The following is a 21,845-nucleotide window of genomic DNA, read 5'->3' on the forward strand; positions in this document are numbered from 1 at the left end:
CACCATTCACTCCATTTTTTAGTCAAATCCAGGGGCAACTCTTCATCCCAACCACTTCCCATCTCCCACAACTCTTGGAAGGCATTTTAGGCATTTTACTCTGATGGTGAATGGAGAGAGGAAACCAATGGGATCAAAGATACAAGCTGATATCTTCAATACACTCCTTTTGTGTTCTCTTTGTCCTTACAAATGTCCAACAGTCTTTTTAGGTCAAAGACACAATCTGTCATGTTCTGTGTTTTTCTGTGTATTTATTTAGAGTTTTCTGTGTCCCTGAGTCTTCGTGTTGTCCTATCCTCCCTTTGATTACTCCCAGGTGTTTCTCATTCCCTGATTACCCCCCTGTGTATTTAGTGTCACCTGTGTGTCTGTGTCTTTGTCCGGTCCTCATCTAATGTGCGCTCAAGTCCTTTGTGTGTCCAGTCGAAATATCAGTTTGCTACCGACATTGAGCCCTGGCTTCCGCTCAGTCGTGCTGCCTGTGTTTTTGGACTATTTCTGGATTGTGTTCATTAAATCTTCATTATTCATCTAATCTGGTTCCATCTGCGTCTGCCTCACCACCTACACCGCACCGTTCCTGACACAATCATCTTCTTCTGACCTCCATACAAGACTCAGCACCTTCAATAAGTTTCCAGTGGCATCTGTCTCTACTGTCTTCCAAACCACACTCCTTCCACTTGTCTCTCAGTTCTCTTGAATTTATCACTCACTTGCACAAGTTCATGTGACTGGATCTCATTTGCTGTTGTGGTTATTGAGAGTGCTTTCTTAAGTCAGGTGAACTGGTAGATAAAATCATCAACGAACAATGATTCTGTCAATGCTGTCACTGTAGGAGGTTTTTCACCCTCATATTGTTTGATGTACTATCTTACCATTGTAGCCAACAGGGAAGAACTTGGTGAGACTCCAAACACCACTCTGTTCATTCTCATAATTCACAGCTGATCCTTGTAGTCTTTAGTAGGAGGCCCTTGAAACCATAGAAACTTCACAGCATCTTTGTCCTTTTCTGAAAGAGCTATCTGAAGGAAAACCCAACTAGACTGAAAGACATCAAAGCAGTTGATCATTGTTAAGAAGTTTTTAACAGTTGAAATATAGCTTTTTCAAAGTGAACTTTTTGATTAATTCTGATGAATTTGTGGTAGATTGGCCTGCAATTTCGCATTAGGGTCTAGGAGAACAATAAGTGGTCTAAAAGTCAAAGAAAAGTTGAATCATTTAATTTATAACAGAATTTTAGAATAACAGCACTGAACTATTATAACTATTATTATGAACTTATTTTCTGCAGGTACTTTGGGATACCATGTAGAGTGGTTTATGAATCACTTGTTTCACAAATTAAGAAATGGACAACATCTAGCTGCATGGCAGGGGGACAGAGGTGCCTGTACAAGGTGTGTGTCTTTCTGTCACATGCCACACTCTAGAGTTTTTATAAACTATTACAACAATGCTTTTCTGTAAATGAAAAATATTCTTCTCTTCCTGGAAGAATAATTTTGGTGATAAAACTGAACTAAACCAACATGCTGTTCTGTTTGTCTACAGCTTCAGTCATCCTCTGTCCATTTTATAACTGCCAAGCATACCAGTCCTGATAAGAGGTATGTGGAGGACATCAACTTCAGATTGGTTTCCTATCAGTTCTTTGGATCTTGTCATGTTACAGTAAGTTTTCACACTCCACATTATTGATCTTGACTCTTATAAAAAAAGATTAAAATTTACTAGTAAACTAGTAAAAGACAAATACAAACCTTGTGGTTTGGGTTAATTTCTCTTCTGTGTCTTTGTCTCTGAAAATGTTTGAGCTTTTAAGATAGGCACCAGATTAAACCTAGAGAATGGATGTGTGTATGGACAGACTTTGACCTTTGTCTTCAATGCAGTTTAATCTTAAAGGGGCAATATTATATATTTTCTAGGCACATAGTGCCATTGTATAGCACAATCACGTAACTATATTCAGTTGTTATTAAAAAATTATTAGGATAAAGTATGTACATGGTTGTTGACAAACAGTTGAAACCAGACGTTCACATAAAAAGACATGCTGTGGGGATTTGAGTTTTTCCGTGTGTTTATTTTAGGTTTCTGTGTCTTTTGAGTCTCCGTGTTGTCCTGTCTACCCCTTGATTGTTCCCAGGTGTGTCTTGTTCCCTGATATTACCCTGTGTGTATTTAATCCCACCGTTGTTCCTTGTTCCTCGTCGGGTCCTTGTTTAATCTGTTGTCTTGTCTGCTGTCAGATTTCTAGTGTTTCCAGTTGCTACGAGTTTTTGAGCCTTGGCCTTCTCGCTCAATCTGTGCTGCCTGAATTTTCGGATTTTGTATTTCGGACATCATTAAAATCATCATTTTCCTCACACCTACTTGGGTCCTCTGCGTCTGTCTCACCACCTCATACTGCATCTCATGACAGAAGGACCTGGCCAAGTGTAACTACGGTGAGGTACACTAAAGGGAACATCAACATGGACCAAGCACTTTGGGATGAATTGACCACAACAATAAAGGACTATGTGGAGATTGTGCCGGAACCATACTTTGCTCTTAGGGGACTTGGGGTTTCCATCTGACTCCTCTTAGTCCTGGAGGGCTGGTCCACCCATCTCTCGTCCCTGGGGTTGGTAGAGCTGCAGCTGGAGGCAGAGTGGGAACGCCAGACAGCTCTAGCTGTCATGGCTGGTGACCCTCTGTCTCCAAAACCGGATATTCCATACTTCCGCTCCACTACCCCAGCTTCAGCCACATCTCCAGCGTCCACCTCAGCTCCAGCCACGTCTCTCGCCGCCGCAGAGGACACAGCGCCTCTTGCCACAGCTGCAGTCTCTCCGCCTCACGCTGCCAGCCCACCTTCAGCCACCGCTGTCTCCTCGCCTCCAGCCACAGCTCCCATGGTGATGGGGTTCCAGGCGGCCAGGCTGGCACCTGACCAACAGGCCGCACAGCTGGTGGCATGGCCAGCCCCTGTAAGTGGGTGTTCTTCCTCTCCCTCTGATTCTCCTGAGCCCTCTCCCTGTAGTGCCTCCTCGTCGGCCCCCATTGACTCCTTGTCGCCCCCCAGTGCCTCCTTGTCGCCTCCCAGTTCAGTTTCTCCTCGTCACCCCCCAGTGCCTCCTTGTCGCCCCTTAGTGCCTCCTCGTCGCCCCCCAGTGAATCCTCGTTGCCCCTCCTTCCAGTGCTGCCTCCGAGTCTTCTCCTCCCAGTGCTTTCTCCGAGTCTCCTCCTCGCCCCCTAGTGCCCTCCGAGTCCCCTCGTCGCCCCCTAGAGCCTCCTCGTCACACCTGAGGGCCTCGTCATCTCCCCCTAGAGCCTCCAGAGCTCCCTCTGAGTCTCCACCTCCCAGAACCCCTTCCGAGCCATTTGCCGGCCCTCCAGAACCATCTGCCGGCGCCCTGCGCCGACGTCACCCGCCAGACCCGCCTCTAGTGGTCCCCCTTCTGTACCGCTGTCCAAGGCCCGAGCTGCTCCGTCGTCAGCCTCCAGACCTTCCCCAAGGGGTACGCTGCCTGCACCGCCGACGTCCGCCGGACCTCCCACAATGGGTCGCTCTCTGCACCTTTGGCCACTGGACTGTTCACGCCGGGCCCCGCCCGGTTTGTGCTTTTCTGGTGTGGACTAATTTTATTTTTGCCCCTCCGCCCACTCTGGTTGGGTTGTTTTTTTGTTTGTTTTTGACTCTGGCCCCCCGTCCAGTGCCCCTCCACCAACCTTGTTGTGTTTTTTGGACTATCGGGGCGTCTTGGAGTCGCCCTTGAGGGGGGGAGGAGGTACTGTGAGGATTTGAGTTTTTCCGTGTGTTTATTTTAGGTTCCTGTGTCTTCATCATTTTCCTCACACCTACTTGGGTCCTTTGAGTCTGCCTCACCACCTCATACCATACCTTATGACGCATGCATTTGAAACACTGTCTGTTGTGAAATCAAAACAAACTTGTCCAGTTTCAGGTTAAGTAGGCTTACTGAAAATGTTTCTATTTGCTATATGCCAGAATAACAAGAGAGAATTTTCTAAGGCAATTTTTATTACTTTCTTCAAAGTCAAATGTTTAAGCATACCAAGATTACTATGCCTTAAATCAATTTGGGACATTTGACCATATGCTGCTTGCTTTTCTTTTCATACTCATCCTAGCATATAGGCTGAGGATGGTATACTAGAATGAACATAAAGAGATGCTCCGAGGTGCCGAGATAGGGATGGAGAGTTCCTCCGAAGGCCTTTTTGATGTTCTCTTTTGTAGTCTAAAAGTTGTGGGATTAATTCCAGCTTCCTCATTTTACTATTGCGATAGGCACTCAATCCTAAATTGCCTAACAATCTGCAAGATGTAGAAATTACTGGGTGTATGTGTGAGTGAAAGTGACTCCAGTGTAAAGCTCGCTGAGTGACTGATTTGACAAAAAACGTGCTATAAATTGTAAGTTTGTAACTCTGTATGTCTAGGCGATGTCCATCTCTGAGACCTGGTATGCTATGAAAGACCATGGCACCAACTACTGCAACCTTTATAATCTTATAGAAGGTAAGATTGAATAACAGAATGCAGATAAAATCCACTGAATTGTTCTAGTAAAAATTCACAATTTCCAGTTGATTTATATAGGAGTCTAATTTTGACAGACAGCAATTGTCCTGGCTATGATGTCCATGACAAAAACTTAGCCTATATTCAGGTCAGTTCATCTCAGAAATATTCATGTAACATTAGTTATCAGCTGAATCATCTATCTCAAGTCATAAATACTATGATGGAATTATACATAATTAAATGTAATTATGTAGTCTTGGGATATTTTTTATCCGTAAACCTCCAAAACATATTCAAGGTGCAATTTTTGTTTCAACCAAAACTAAACATAATTTATGTTGTTCTTATAAGCTCCACTTGACATGTAAAAGGCTTTTATCTTATAGTTGCATCGAGTGACTATCTTTGCAACAACAGTAGGCAGTTAATTATGTGGAGTCAGGAACTTAGCATGCATGAGGCGTCAGAACAAAGAAATCCCTATTACCTGTGGGAAACTTTCAACGGAAAGTGTGACCAGTATGAGCTCCAACAAACTGGGATTCTGAGAAGACAGAGTAGACACAAAAACAGACACACTGATCCAGGAGTACTTTAAACTTTTTATGTTGCTTAGAGTTTTTTTCATGAAGACATGTTTGTGTATGTATATACACTATGTGTGTACATACAGTACATATACAAGGGGGTCAGATAGTGTTTAAGTGACACAAATAATATTCTTTAAAAAACAAATTTAGGTCTTCTAGCCATTGTTTTGGTATGAAAGGAAACATATCATTTGGTATGATTGTTGTCCAAAGCCTGCTGGAGTGCCAGGTTTCACAGACACAAATTTATGTTATACTGACTAATAATATACCCAAATGGTAGCTTTTCAGAGATGTTAGTCTAAATTTAAAAAGTTGTTCCATTACCTAACTTAAGCTTTTGTACGTATATTTCTATATGTATTTTCTTCTATGGATAAATGTCCACAATATTCTTTGTCATTTTGTCATCAGGAAGTCATCTTACTCAATCCAGAGGGTACAAGGAGGTCACCAGTGAGTTCCTGTGTACTCAGCGCTCCACTGCAAACTGCACAGTCTATTGACTGAACATCTACAATTATCAAGGACAACAACAATCACAGAGAAACCTGAATTATTGTTTAGACATCCGCATGTGTTTATAGTTGTTAAAAATATTAGTAATTAGAAATTGCGAATGCTGTGAAGAACTGAGAAATTTATTTATATTTAAATGAGCAAAAAACAAACAAAAAACTCCAAACATTTTAGCATGGACAGAGGTGTGTCTCTGGAGAGATCACTGGTTTCTGGCATCCTTAGTCAAACATTTGAATCTTTAAGATTATTTAAATGTTGGTGCTCTTAACCTTAGTTTGTTACTGTGATCTTTTTCCAAAGCTCATACTGCAGCACTTGATAGTAGACCTGGCTCAGTAACTGGCATGGAGGGGCAATGCATATGTGTCGCACCATACCAATGTTGATAACTCACATGGCTGAGGAAACAATCTGTGTATGGTGTCAAGAAAATCCGAGCTCATCACACTTCCCCATGCTGGAGATTTTAGTTTAACAGTAATAATAAATAAAGTTATCTTTAAAATGAATCACTCAAGTGACATCAAGGCCCAACAGTAGACTTAAGTGTCAATAAAATAAATCTGGTTGTGTGTGTTGTTTTTGTCTCATGCAAACTTTGCTTTAATTCTACTTTTTTCTATCTAATCATAAGAAATCATAGTCAGTCAGAGAGAGTCATTAAACAGGAAAAGCAGGTTTCCTGGAAAAAGAGGAAGTTTCCAGCCTGCAGATTTATAAAAATAGCTGAGACTATTCCTTATTTTAAAGCATGAAAGTTTAAAGAATGAAATTTAAACATTTTTGAGTAATTTGATAAGATTCAAAGTAAAATACTTATATTAATATTGGTTTACTTGTAATAATACTTACACTTACATTTGTGGGAACACTTATAAGAAAAACAAGTAACTGTAACTTTAGTAGTAAATAATTAGAATCATGGATTATTCTTGGTTTCTTTTCAGAAAAACATCTGTAATAACTCACATTAAGATTATAAGTATAATTAATAAGTTATGGTTATAAAATTATAAATGAATGCTAAATCAGAGAAGCTAAAGAAAATAAATGTAATATAAATGTGATTTTGACATTGAACTTGAAATGGTGTAAAAAGGTGTAACTGCAATTAAACATCACTGATATGTTGGAGGTAGATGGTAGGTGAAAGGTGAAAGGTTAAGGGAAAAAGGGGAACTAACAGGAGAGCAGAGATGATCAATGCCTTATTTAGAAACAGATTGAACAACGTAAACGTTTCAGAGAAAAGGTCGTGCAGGCAAGGGACATAGGAGGTTGAGCAACCCTGAGACATTAGCACAGACATCAGGACATAATGTCTGTAAGACAGTGATGGATATGAGATCATCTGTCTGAGCAGTCAGCCAATTAAACAAGCACAGCAACAGTGCTAGCCAATGCAAACGCACCAAAAGGGTGGATAAACCCTATAAAAGGTGGGTGCAAAAGAGAAATCTTTGGTTGGATCCTCCGGGCAGCTTCGAGCCAAGATCGAGATGGACAAAGAACTCTGCAGCTGAAGAAGAGCCGGGGCCACAGAGCCGGAGACTGTCCTGCGCATGGGGACCAACCCGTCTGGCCCACAACCTGTGGCTTCAAATCGCACTTCTCTCATCGGCTGGGTTCAGAGCCCAAAGACAAAGATGAAGACAAAGACAAAGGCAAAGACAAAGAAGAAGAACTGGTGCCTCTTTTCCTGCCAGCACCAAGTCCTGTGTGACCTCACCATCCATGCGGAGAAGAAGCTCATCAGACCTACAGAGACCCCTGCCTTCGCCGATCGTCTTCCTCCTCCTGCTGCCACACCTTCTTCATCATCAGGCCAGGTCTGGGGTTCGAAACGCCAAACTCCGTCCGTCTCTTTCAAAGGTTCCCTTTTTTAGTTCTCAGTGTCAGCAGTAGGGAAAGATAGACTAGATGATTGATTTTACTTATTTGATTATTTCTGCTACTGAATGAAGCTGTACTGACCCTTGCAAAACTGCCTTACTAATAAAATATTTAGCATAAAGAAAATCTAAAAGATGTTGTGGACAATCAATTAATGAGTCACCGTAAAATTCTTTGATGGTTGTAAAATAGCTGTGATGTTTGATTCTGGAGAGGAAAAAGTGGAAAATGTTTTATAGGTTGCTGGTAGCCCATATGTAAAACATCATCCTTGGGACTCGCCCGAGTCACTAAAACCTACCTGGTTCAATACCAAGAGCAAGTTGTAAAATAGAGAACGAGCGACCGTTAACAGGTGTGCTCTGTGAAACTAGTTGGCTGTAGGCTGCTCAGTCTGGTTAATTCACAGGGGGAAGAAGGTTGGGACACCTGGATGTAGGCCGTCAGAAATCAGGTGAATCGTTTCTCGAAACCAGCTTAAACAGAGTTTACTTCAGTTCTGGACAGGGTAAATCCCAGCAGATTTAGGAAACTCAATTCACCCGTTAGAAGGAGAGCTGGTAGCACATCTCCCCTCTCAGAAGAGGAAGTAGAGAGTGAGAGAGTAGAGAAAGAAGGGGGAGGGGGGGTGTTGCGCAACAACAATGGGCAGGTTGATAAGATGGGAACTGCAATGGATCAAATGTTAAGGGAAGGGTGGGAGTCAACAAATTTGAAAGAACAGCCCTGTGGGGGGATTAAACAGGCATTATATGTACTTTGCAATACATTTAGAACAATATTCTAAAAGATGAAAAACAAAATCTTTGAGAATTTTTTTGTCTATGAACCTCAACAACAGCATCAACATCAAGAAAGTTGACATTTTTTGACAATTTACTCTTTATGTTTAAGCCTTGTTGCAAGGGATCAATTTAGATTTGGTTTGATTTAGTGATTAAATAAAACTATGATAAAACCACTTCATACTTGTCAAAGCTGTTTTTAAAGACGTGTTAATCAAGGCTGCGTCAACATTTCATAAGGAACACGTCACTAAGGTTAAAACACTGTTCACATGTCCACATCAGCCTGAAAATGTCAGCTTAATAAACAGCTAGAGTCAGTTTTGGTCATTACCAGTTTGTGATGTGAATCTGAGGAAAAACTGTCCTAGTTGTCAAACAGTCTTTGGTGGATTTACCAGTTTGCTTTGGGTCATAGTTTCAAATTTTCCAAGACAGCCTTTGGTACTTTCAAATTTACAAATACAATTTTCACTTTCACACATCTCATGAAAGTTCATATTGTGCAATCTCTCTCTTTTACAGGTACTTACTTCAAATTTTATCATCAATTCTCAATTTTGTATCTGACTTTGAGGTAAATACTGATAAGCTCATGGTAATAAGGCATTTTACCATTTCATGTAGATATTGAAAGTAAAAGTCTAACTGTAGATTTAAGGTTATATTTATTCAGTTGACTTCAAAATGTTCACAGGCTGATACATTCCTGTTATCATACTCTTGAGTCTGAGCTGACATATGGCATGCAGGGTAGAGTACAACATCATTTCATGATAACCCTGTCCTGTATAACCATTTCCAATAATCTCTGAGTTCAATCGATTCCAGTACACTAAGAGGAAATGTCAAATTTGCAAGCATTGAATGTGAATTTGATTTCAACCCCACAAATAAAAATCAATGTTTACTTCTGTAAACAGATTTGCAGAAGTAATCAATGTTTGACCATAATATATTCATAAAAGTCCAGCTTAAAGAATAATGCAATAATTTTAATAATACAGTTCATTACACTGAAATATGTTTTCACCAATTTCGTAATGCTTTAGTGTTTTCAATATGATTAATATGTCTGTTGTGTGCATGTTAACATCAAAACAATATTTGTTTTTCAACTGCCCCAAGTGAGTCTAAAGCCTGATGGCAAGGTGGAGTACTGGCCTTGGAAAACAATATAAACGTGGTTGGAGGAGGCTCTGAAAGGAGCAATGTTGGTTTCCTGAAACAAACACAGAAAGGAGACAAGGATGTGGGATAGGATTAATATTTACTAGACAGACAATCTATATATATATATATATATATATATATATATATATATAATTTATTTATTAATACATTTATACCAGTTTAAATTTATAAAAGTGTAATTCGATCAGAAGATCAAATTAAACTTTTTTAAATGTGTGACATATGTTGCACAAGTTAGCACACAGAGTAATTACCACCGTCCACAGACTTTGACAAACGGGGCTGCACGTGTCGACACAGTGGCAGCAGCTCTGTGCTGCCTAAAGGTATGCCTGTTTAAAACTCAGCAAAGTGGACAGGTGGTGCCTATTTCCAGGGCAAGAGGTGGATACACAACGTCCTAAATCATTGTGTAATTTTTCCTTTAATTATTAGATGCTCACCTATCCTGTTTTTGTCATAATCACATGCATGTTTTATTTGGGTTAATAATGTGTACTTTATGTGCATCTTGTTGATACAGATATCTGATTTTAAAAAACTCTTGCAACTGAGGACTATTTGACTCAATGTAGGCTTATACCATAGTCCGTTTTAGTTGTTTCAGAAATTTCTAATTAGTTTATTTATGTGGTCTCATGAGCAACATACCACTCCACAGTAAGGTCCAACAGGAGCTGAGGAGGTATCTGGGCCATCATATAACTTCAAGAAGTTGCTTTGACAGTTTCCTGGGTCATCAATACTGAACTGGGCAAAGGTGATGGTTACCACATGATCTCTAGGTGCCTTGATGCTCCATTCACAATGAGTATTGTTTGGGTAACTTCCTGGGTAGTTGGGGCTTGAGAATGAGCCATGGTCACCATAAAGGATGCCACCACACCCTACAAAGAATAAGAGACAGCCATAATTTAATACTACAGGGAACTGTTTGATCACCATGGTTTCCAATCTGTGTAATAATATGCAATTATAGCTGAAAATGAGAAACAAACATTTATTTTACTGAAGAACAAAAATGTCAACTAAAAATTAATCTATGATAGCATATTCAGTAAAGCCACTATGTTCACCATCATTTATGTAGAAAATATGGAAGCGACAAAGCCTCCATCGTACAATGATCAACACCAAGTATGACAAATTAAGAGAGTTGGGGGTTGAAATCTTTCAGTGAACATAACAACAAATTAGTTTCTGTAAATTGAGTCCTGACCATGTGGAGAAGATGTCCATGTGGCATCAAATCCATCTCGGGCAGTAGAGAAGTCACTTTTGAAGCGTAGGTACAGCTGGTTGGATTGTGGGAAGATGGGGTTGGGCAGCGTTTGACCACAGAACTTACCAATCAACTGTGAGTCTGCTGTACTTCCATTACGGATCTGAGTAACAACACAAAGTATTGCCATTCAATGAAAAGGATCAGACAAAAACATACAAAAACAGATGAGGTGGTCAGAGATATTGCACATTAAAGGTCAAATTAAAGCCAAAGTAATTTTTAAGATATCTCCAGAAAGTGAATTGCAGGTGGTATACAGCTCAATGTTACCAATCCAACTGGTACGAAGATGTAAATGGTTTTCATTAGAAATTAAATGGAATTTAAATTTGACTTTATTTCAAATACAATTTATGCTTTTTGAGATGCTAGTCAGCTGTAAAAAACACCTTATGGTCATGGTTATTTGCACTGGTAAAATCCTTCCAACTGCAGTATCCAAAACCAGAGAGATTATTTGTTAGAGGAATTTTCTGTACCATTCTAATATCAACTAATGTATACTGAAACTAGGGATTTATTAATTGATAAATGGAGTATATTTGTATAGTCTATAGGATTCCAAAGCAATTCACACTACATTCAGTCATTCACCCATACATTCAAACAGTTGACAGTTTCAAGCTACTGGATAGGAGCCACAGCTGACCTGGGGCACATTGATAGAAGCGAGGCTTCAATGACCCGGCACCACCGGACCCTGTTCTGACCACCACCAGCAGACAAGGTGAGTGAAGTGTCTTGCCCAAGGACACAACGACAGAGGCAGACAGAGCAGGAATCAAACCAGCAACCCACCGACAAACTCCTACCACCGTCACTACAATCTTTGCTAATCACTATAGAGTATATTTTGTTGATCAAATTAAAGTAATAATAATAATAATTATTATAATAATTATAATTAAAGATGCAAGCAGCCTCGAACGGCCCTCGCAGCCCAGCGCCGCTCCAGCCTCGTGGCGACTGCGGGGTTAAAGCAAAGCCACTCGCTCACCATCATTGATGCTCTCGCACAGTTCCCGCACCCATCCTCTAGGCCAGTGGTTCCCAAAGTGTGGGGCGCACCCCCTAGGGGGGGCGCAGTGCCATTGCAAGGGGGGTGCGGGAAGCAATATGGATGAATGAAAAAAAACAACAAAAAACAGTTACACAAAAGTTCTTCACTGTAAAGATGGTTTGTAGTGTGTTTTGTTGCAACCTGAAGTGTGAAATAAACTTCAGTGGAGTTTGAAAACAAAATATGTTTATGTCTGATTGAACAATGTGTGTGCCCAGTTGATTTTTTTTCTTTTTTGGGGGGGATTTTATTGAAACAAATAGGGGCCCCAGAAAATCTTTGGGAACCACTGGGGGGCCCAGAAGAAAATCTTTGGGAATTACTGCTCTAGGCGATACACACTGATGTGTTCAGCAGTGCTCCCTGATGATGTACCAAAAATCTGGTGCACATCGGCACATGTAGTGGGGAGATTTAGCTGATGGCATAGCTTATGGGGTGCAGTGGGGTGAAATTATAATTTAATGCTATTGGAGGTTCACAAAGGTTTGGTGCAAATCGGATGATGCATGTATAATTTAGAGATAGCCATATGCATACAGCGAGGGATTGAAATTTGCCTTTCAGCCACGCCCACATGGTTCAGCCAGCATCCAGCGTTGACAGAATTCAACATCATTTCATTTTATGCAACTTGGCACAGGTTTAAAACTATATTAATCAAAGAGCAAAAGTAAGACATCCAGCAGATTAAAACAGGTGACTTCCTGTTGGAGGGCTAAGGTTGTGCCCTCTTGACCATCTAAATGTGACGAGGGCTGGCCTGTAGTGAGACATAGAAAGTGTCATTCAGCTGTGACCTTGTATATGGAAGTTATTGCACCTTGATAATTAATTGCGAATAGTCAGATTTTGACACTAAGCCACGCCCACATGCTTTGATGTACGAAAAATCATTTGATGTCTTTTGACCTTCAATGCCTCAAGACTGTGCTGAGTGATTCTTAAGTCTGTATGTCAAAAGCTGTAGGACGGGTTCGATCAGATACGAGGTCTATAAAAAAGAGAAAACAGCAACTTTGATCCAAAATGGCCGACTTCCTGTGGGGTTTGAACCATGGCTCCAAGAGACGTTTTTGTACGTCCTGACAAGACACACATGTGTACCAAGTTTCATAATTCTGAGTTAAAGCATGTGTTGGGGCTGATCATTTAAAATATTCTAGGGAACGCTGTAGAGAATACGGATCAATCCCAGTGAGTTTGGTGCAGCTCGGGCCAACTCCCTGGAATTTAGACTCAAACGCATAGCAACAACATCACAGCTCACTTCGCCATGCAGGCCTGCTCCACTGAAACCGATCAGAGTTGGAAACCACATTACAACATGTCTTCTGTCTCTGGACACAGTTTCATGTTGATTAGGTAAAAGGGGTCAGATAGAGACCATTCACAGTAAAACATGACACTTCCTGTTCTCAGGTGGAGTGGCTTAAGTGATGTCATCATTTGAGCATTTGGTATTGTAGGGCACCTGATGATCAATCACTGAACATTAATGCCTCTGAGTTTTTGTTTAGGAGATATAACAGTTTCGTGTTTCATTTAAGCATGCACAAAAAATCATTTTTTTGATAACTTTTTTCAGCCATGCCTTATGAACAAACTGACCAAGTTTGAACCTGATCGATCTCAATACCTAGGACGAGTTCAATCAAATGCGAAGGCTGTGAACAGCAAAAGTGGCTTGAAAATCAGAACTTCAATCCAAAATGGCAGACTTCCTGTTTGATGTGCACTATGACATTAATAGAGTTTTCTGTCCAGTCATCCTATAATTAAAATAAATGGTGAACTGAAGTGATGACACTGCTTAGCCTTCCTGGAAAGGTTTATTCTATATTGAAACAATAGAAACAAGATGGAGTCTAACCACATCCATTTATACTCAAATACAAACAGAAATGCAATTTGAAGAAAATCATAGGTGCAAACTAAGAATGGAACATGTTTACCTCTAGGTAGTCAAAGTTACAGCTGCTTTGGCTCTCCACATCAAAGTTGTTAAAGAAGAAAGAGATAGAGCTGTTTTGTGGTGCTTTCAGAATTATGACACAATCCATGTTGTGGGGGTAGATTTCAGGCCATCCTGGGCTCTTTAGGTAGCCATATTCCTGTTCATATAGTCGACTACAGGCTGAAAACCAACACAAACATCTTAGAGCACAAATCAGAAACCAAGTTATATTAAAAAAGTAACTGTTCAAGATAAACCATTAAAGGACATTTTGTTCTGAAACCCACTGGCAATTTCATAGCTGAAACTGAGGCCATTTCCTGTAAGGAAGGTATCAGATCTGAAGTACACAAGGACTGTCCTGCTGTTACTGTAAAAGTCTGGAGGATGGTCATCTGAAGCACAGAACTTATGTGATTGTCCATAGTCTCCCTGGAAACACAAAGAACTTGGTTCAGCTGGAAAGTGCAATAACTAACAAGTGCAGTTTAAGCTGTTAGTGCAAAGACTGGTAGTACAATTCAAACAGCACAACTTTAACAGATGCAGTCTTTAATACATCTGTGAGAAATATGTGAATTTTGAGTTACTTACAGATTCTGAAAATGTGAATTCTCAACTTTTCAATGATATCAAACAAATTGAAATAAAAAAGAAACAAAAAAGATATGGTTATTAGGCCTCTCACGATGACAAATTTTGCTGGATTGTTCCAGAAATTGTTCCAGAAGTTATTGCGATAAACAGTAAAGATCAAAAAAGGATCAATAAACTTTAAATTCTAATGAACATTTAACACTGGAACTGGAAGCCATTTTAAATGTCCAAAATAACAAAACAACAAAATAAAATGAATTTTGACGTCTTTGTGAACAAAGTTCTCCTTCAACAAGAGGGCTAGTTGAGACCAAAGCGCCAAACTGAACACATTTATTATCAAAAAAGAGATAAAGGATAAATCATGTCAATTCAAATGATTGAGTTTGTATCAGTATATCATGTGATTAATTGATTTATTTATTATTGTGACAGGCCTAATGGCCATTTGAATGTTAGCACTCAGACAGTTATTTACTGAGAAAACAGCTCTAAAAGTTTCTCCCCAAACCTGCAGAGCATCTAGGAGGGGAGGGATTGTTTAACAAAGGCTTGTGAACCACCATAACTTTCAGCAGGTGTGACTTGGCTTATCTAGTCAGAAATATATATTTTTTCCATTCCATTTCCCAACAAATCTGTGAGTTTCTGTCTTGTTAACCTTTGTTATGGAGCCATCTGTGAACCTGAGCTCTTGTGGAATGCTGTACTCAGAACACAAACTTAGGAGGTTTTGCTAAAAAAATGTTGTGTTATTTTGTGTGGTATTTGCAAGTCCTCATAATTTTCTTGAGGTACCCGTACTTCCTCACACAGCCAGAAAAACAGCCATGCCCCTTAAACTGGAGACTATATATTATTTCTATTGAGCAGCAGTAAATTCAGTTACTCACTAATTTCTATCAACACAGTTGTAAACATTATTATGTTTCAGTAACAAAATAAATTAGAGGCACTTTTCAGATACTCACGTTTTGACATCTGGATACATATAAATGTATCCCAGTGATTTTCCTTCAACTGTCCAACAGTCAAGTGAACTATTTCAGGGCATTTCCAAAATAAGTAATGTTACATTGGATGGGAAGTAACTACAATATACCTTCATGAGAAGGTGTGAGAGGACTAGCTGGTCTGTGGATAGCCCACCTTTATCTCACCTCAACCTTCAGATTGCCATTAAAACAGAGGCTACTATTTAAGTTACTCTGTATCTGCTTGTTGTTATGGAAATATGGAGTAATACTTAATTCATTGAATTCTTAAAAACACATCCCAACACAAATTCTTAGTTTGCTATAACCATATAAAGCTATTTTTTTTATTTGACTAAAACTGATATATTAACATTAGAGTCAGAGTGACGAGAATCTGGAAGAGAATCTGTGGATGAACCTAAGATTAGGGTGATAGAAAGGAGGCCTTCCGACCTCAAAGACTCAGAGCTCATCACCAAAAATAAGTTCACAAACTAATATAGCAACCATAAAGCTCAATATTCAGAAAAGTCTGATTGCTATAATGCCATTGAAGATTGTCTATGGATTATTGAGGGGATAAATAATTTTTAACATGCCATTTTTATTTATAATATTTAAAGAGAAACTAATTCTGCTTTCACATTATTTTACTATCTTTTGATAGTTGAATTAAATAACTTCAAATCTAACTCTACCTGAGGTGTGAATAGTTTTGAGTTTTATATGATCCACAGCTGCATCCATCCCTATGTGTACTGTTTCAGAATCGGGGAGCCATATTTGTCTCCACACAGTCATTTCTGTGAGGCTCAAAGTTAAACTGAGAACTTTAAAAATATATTTTTTTATCAACTTGATAATTCAGCTTTATAAACACTGGGAATTCTATCTGTAGTATAGCTATACTTTTATATGTCTGTAAAGAAACCAATTTTATTTTATTTATATAGTCCAGCAAATTTTGATCTTGTTCTAGTTTATACTAACCAAAGGCCAATCATTAATCTCCAGGTAATTAGTTGAGCAACTTTGGCTTGGGTCCAGGACAAATGTCTGGATTGACACTTTAATGGTTTCTAGTGGTGGAGAGTCAATGATCCACCGACAGTAGGTGTAAGGAGGATAAGCGTTGGGGAAGGATGGTGAGGTCAAAGTCTGCTTTGCAGTTGTAGCATTCAGAGTCCCGCCACACAGCACTGAAGAGAGGCAGACACAGAGGGGAGTTGTAGAGTTGAACACATCAACCGAATACATTGACAAGAAGAAAATATATTTTACTGGAATGATCATTAAATGGGTTTTCTTCTCCACCAAACCAAAGAACCCAAATTAAACACTAATGTTTTTTTTTAATTCAAGATAATGCTGCTGGAAATAAAAATGGGGAATTTATTTTAAGAAGTCAGAGGTGTAACAGTGGAAGAAGAGACAAGAGATGTTCTTACATGGTACTGCTCTGTAGGTCGCATTGAATCCTTGCTTCTGGACGGAGCTGTCAGAGACAAAGTGAATCGTCAAGAAGTTTCCACTTGACAAGAAGTAGGCAGGAATGGAGCTTCCACAGTATGTCCCAACTAGAGGAAAGTTCATATTATCTCCATCGTATATCTGGTGGAGATAAAAACACATTTAGAACATTATCAGAACACAAGACCATATTCTAATACATCAAAATGAGATTTATTGGCATTCTGTTCGGTTGCGATAGATTCAAAACTAGGGGGTGGAATAAGTAGGTAAAATTAATACTGCCGAAATGTATGGACTTTCATTAAACTGATGGGTGTCTTCAAGATAATGTTATCAATATGATAGTGTTTGGTCAAAGTGGGCTTGGTTTCTGCACAAAAATGTAGGCAACTTAACATTTGGAAAACATTAGTGAAAACTCACTCATTGATTTGACATTCAAGATATGTTCCTTGCATGAAGCCTAAAAACGTTGACCCAAATTTACAGTTCTAGATGAAAGCATGTAGTTTGTAACTAATGGTAGTAGTAGCAGCTCTGACTCTGACCAAACATCTTGAAAATTGGCATACTGTTCAGACCCATTCTGCCTATAAAACACAATAAATATCATTCCAATTTGAGTGCTCCTTTGGGTTTAATAAAGCAATAATTAAATATGCTAAGCAAGATGGGAAGTTTTCATTTTATTTTGAAAAAATCTCTGGAGTGTGGCAGACAGACAATCGGGCAGTTTTTTGACATAATGGTCATTGGTGAATAAGGGCAGTTTTTTGTATTAAAAAAAAGTTTTATGATTTTTTTTAGATTTATTTATAATGTTATTCCCTCATCAAAAACATACACAGAATGTTTCCATGATTATTTCATGGATGTTATTATGATATAATCCTTTAATCTCCTGTTGCAACCATTCAGCTGTGCAAATGATTGGGGGAACCCAGCACTGCCTTCAAGGTTCAGCTTGTCCTCGGGGTGCAGCTTCTGAGCTTCTGCATTACAGAGCAACCCTCTCCCACCACTCCCCCTCTCAGCTCCTTTAGACCAGCCAGCAGCAATTAGCAAACACCTGCTGAAACCGCACATCTGCTGAGCTCATTATGTGAGCTACTTCTCAGTGCAACAGTGATACAAACGTTATTTATGAGGAGCCATGTTGTGATGACTTCCCGAAGGTGGAGAGTCAGAAAGAGTAGGAGTTTCTCAAAGAGACAAAGGCCTAATTTTAAGGTGTTAAGTTACAAAGTCAAATTTCTTTTAAGTCATATTTGATATATACAGCATTTTTGTAACTAAAGAAACACAGTTGCTGGATTGTGCAATAAAATGGCACTAAGCTCTGGGAAAATAGATTTCCCAGGATTGCTAAATATTCAGAAATTTAGCAAATTTCTGAATATATGTCACTATTACTAACATTGCCAAAGTTAAGGTTCATTTCTTTATTATGGACATATATTATTCCACATATGGACATGGCAATGTGAGGATATTTTCAGAATTTTATGCTAAACTTTGAATTTTTTATGATTTTTGAGTTTTAGTTGTGTATCATCAGAGTGATGCTAACAATTTCATTGAAAAAGCATTTGATCCGGGCACTTGGACTCCTTAAACCCAGTGATAATATCTCACACTCCTTCATAGCAAATAAATGCAATGCTTTTCTGTCATTTTCCCAAAACAAAATGAATGCAATTTACAGTCATCTGACTACCATCACCATTGTTTCAACCTCCCCAGATCCACCTCCTTCCCCCTGCAGAACTCAGTGCCTGTCAGTCCTCTCCTGTTTCCCTAGGGGAGCTGTCCAAACTCATTGCAGGCATGCTCCACAAGCTCCACTTGTCCTGTGGACTCCATCCCATCCTCCTGTCCTCAGATTTCATCAAAGCATTCTCCTTTTCTTAGATTTCACCGCAGCCTTTGACATCATCAAACACACCATTCCCTCTTCCTTAGGATCCTCCCTCATCATCACCAGCACTGCCCTCTCCTGGTTTCCTGTTTGTTCATATCTCACAAACAGGGAACAATTCATTAGTATCAATAACCTCATCCACTGCTTGTTCCACTACTCTTCATCCTTTACATGCTCCTCTGTGTTTACATCCGCAGCCACAATCTCCAATTCCACCTTTATGCTGACGATGTCCAGCTCTCCTCAAGCTCAAACGTGACAAATCAAACATCATCAGCCCCAAATAATAATAATCAATCAAGAGTACTCCTCCGCAGTCACCACTTCTGCTCCTACGATGCCATTGCATGATGGCAAGTTTGATTTTTGGTCTGCATTGGAAAAACTTTGAAATCATGTTTTGTTTTTGGTTTCCTGTGGAATAAGACTAATCTCCTCGTTAGTACAGTGGTGAGTATCCCTGCCTGTCATGCGGGACACCGGGGTTCGATTCCCCGACGGGGAGTGAAGTTTGTTTCAGGTCCCTCTTGAAAATGAGATCTAGATCTCAACGGGGTTTACCTGATTAAATAAAGGAAAATGAAGACTTGTATAGCGCTCTATGCAGTACAGGCCATTTACCATTTTTAACATTGAAATAACAGAAATAACTCTTTACCTTGACATAGTCATAGCGACAAGTAGAGGAGCTCTCAAGGTCAAAGGAGCTGAAGGAGAGATTGACGGCTTTGTTCACAGGCATCTCAATGGTCCAAACACAGTTCATCCTGGGCTCATAACGTCCATCCAGGTTTGGGTCTGGTGAGCCCAACATGCCCATAGGCATGGAGAGGTAGCCCCCACATCCTTGTGCTGGACCTGAAGAAATTTACAACTAAAACAATGATATGGCACTGGCTCTCATTGGCAATATCCAAAAACAACATTGTGCACTGAGAAAGACAGACAGACAGAAAGCAAGAAAGAAAGAAAGAGAGAAAGAAAGAAAGAAAGAAAGAGAGATCCATCCATCCAGAATTTCAAAGAGAAAGTTTTGAACATTTGATTTCTGTGTTTAGAAATAAAATATGAATTTATAACATCATGTTTATTAATGCATGTTGTTGGTGATGTAGGCAGAAAAATTACATTTGATGAGAATAAACACTTCAGCTTAAAAATAGTATACCATGGAAAAGGTTAGGCCAAATAACTTATATACATATACTGTAACTTATAATGTAAAGATGTCTTTACTATTTAATTTATGTACGGCTAAACAAAATTTATAAAATAGTTTTAGGTTTAGACTTAAATTACACAACATAACTTCATTTGTTTCTATACTTTGCAATAATTTCTTTTTTGGCCAGCAAGGTATTCCACAATGTATAGTGCCACCAGCAGCAGTGACTAATTAAACCGCTTTTTTATTTGTCACAAATTTTAGTTTTAAGATGTTTAAGGCAAAAATATAGATTCCAGCGCTTCATCTAAACAGTCAGTTAATGAAGAATGAAGCTACTTTCAGAGCAGTGCTAATTGGCTAGTTCTTTTGCATTTATGTTTGAAATTGCAACATGAGTAACATATATGGTTTTTTCATGACCCCACTCTGCCTGATGATGTAGCCTTGCAAATAGTTGTGTTTATTTAGTGAAAAAAGTGAACAGACTATTGCTGTTTCCTATATATATATATATATATATATATACTGCCTGGCCAAAAAAAAGTCGCCACCAAAAAATGGTCACACTCTCTAATATTTTGTTGGCCCGCCTTTAGCTTTGATTACAGCCCACATTCGCTGTGGCATTGTTTCAATAAGCTTCTGCAGTGTCACGAGATTTATTTCCATCCAGTGTTGCATTAATCTTTCACCAAGATCTTGTATTGATGATGGGAGAGTCTGACCACTGCGCAAAGCCTTCTCCAGCACATCCCAAAGATTCTCAATGGGGTTAAGGTCTGGACTCTGTGGTGGCCAATCCATGTGTGAAAAAGATGTCTCATGCTCCCTGAACCACTCTTTCACAATGTGAGCCCGATGAATCCTGGCATTATCATCTTGGAATATGCCCGTTCCATTTGGGAAGACAAAATCCATTGATAGAATAACCTGGTCATTCAGTATATTCAGGTAGTCAGCTGACCTCATTCTTTGGGCCACAATGTTGCTGAACCTAGACCTGACCAACTGCAGTAACCCCAGATCATAGCACTGCTCCCACAGGCTTGTACAGTAGGTACTAGGCATGATGGGTGCATCACTTCACCTGCCTCTCTTCTTACCCTGATGTGCCCATCACTCTGGAACAGGGTAAATCTGGACTCATCAGACCACATGACCCTCTTCCATTCCTCCAGAGTCCAATCTTTATGCTCCCTAGCAAACTGAAGCCTTTTTTTCTGGTTAGCCTTACTGATTAGAGGTTTTCTTATGGCTACACAGCTGTTCAATCCCAACCCCTTGAGTTCCCTTCGCATTGTGCGTGTGGAAATGCTTTTGCGTTCACAATTAAACATACTCCTGAGTTCTGCTGTTGTTTTTCTTCGATTTGATTTGACCAAATGTTTAAGTAATCGCCGATCACCATCATTCAGGATTTTTTTCTGACCACATTTCTTCCTGGAAGACGATGGTTCCCCACCATCCTTCCAGTTTTTAATGATGCGTTGGACAGTTCTTAACCCAATTCTAGTAGTTTCTGCAATCTCCTTAGATGTTTTCTCTGCTTGATGCATGCCAATGATTTGACCCTTCTTAAACAGACTAAAGTCTTTTCCACGACCACAGAATGTGTCTTTTGCTATGGTTGTTTAAGAAATGAGGAGTTACTCATTGCATCAGCTGGGGCTAAATAACTTGTTGCCAGCTGAAAGATAATCGCCTATGCAGTACTTATCCAATAGGAGGCTTGCACCTATTTGCTTAGTTAAATCCAGGTGGCGACTTTTTTTTTTGGCCAGGCAGTGTATATACAGTATATATATATATATATATATATATATATATATATATATATATATTACATTTATTACTTCAAGGGTAGGCTACTG

General features: G+C 39.4%; 1 protein-coding gene across 3 annotated transcripts in view; it reads right to left on the reverse strand.

Moving 5' to 3' along the window:
• Window positions 1-8,918: 8,918 nt before the first annotated feature.
• The window catches only part of cubn (cubilin (intrinsic factor-cobalamin receptor)), a 92,024-nt gene continuing 79,097 nt past the window's right edge, over window positions 8,919-21,845 (reverse strand). The window contains exons 60-67 of one of the 3 annotated variants that reach the window (XM_028026222.1): window positions 19,465-19,664; window positions 16,861-17,023; window positions 16,403-16,611; window positions 14,126-14,270; window positions 13,837-14,018; window positions 10,756-10,921; window positions 10,188-10,423; window positions 8,919-9,564 (exon numbers count right to left, since the gene is read on the reverse strand). In XM_028026222.1, coding sequence (XP_027882023.1) covers window positions 9,457-9,564; window positions 10,188-10,423; window positions 10,756-10,921; window positions 13,837-14,018; window positions 14,126-14,270; window positions 16,403-16,611; window positions 16,861-17,023; window positions 19,465-19,664 — 1,409 coding nt within the window. In that variant the 3' untranslated portion in view covers window positions 8,919-9,456. Of the gene's footprint in view, window positions 9,565-10,187; window positions 10,424-10,755; window positions 10,922-13,125; window positions 13,222-13,836; window positions 14,019-14,125; window positions 14,271-16,402; window positions 16,612-16,860; window positions 17,024-19,464; window positions 19,665-21,845 lie in introns of those variants that run through there. The other 2 variants (XM_028026223.1, XM_028026224.1) reach the window with 2 other exon arrangements.

The sequence above is a fragment of the Xiphophorus couchianus genome, chromosome 8, assembly GCF_001444195.1.
Source record: "Xiphophorus couchianus chromosome 8, X_couchianus-1.0, whole genome shotgun sequence".
Taxonomy (NCBI): Eukaryota; Metazoa; Chordata; class Actinopteri; order Cyprinodontiformes; family Poeciliidae; genus Xiphophorus; species Xiphophorus couchianus.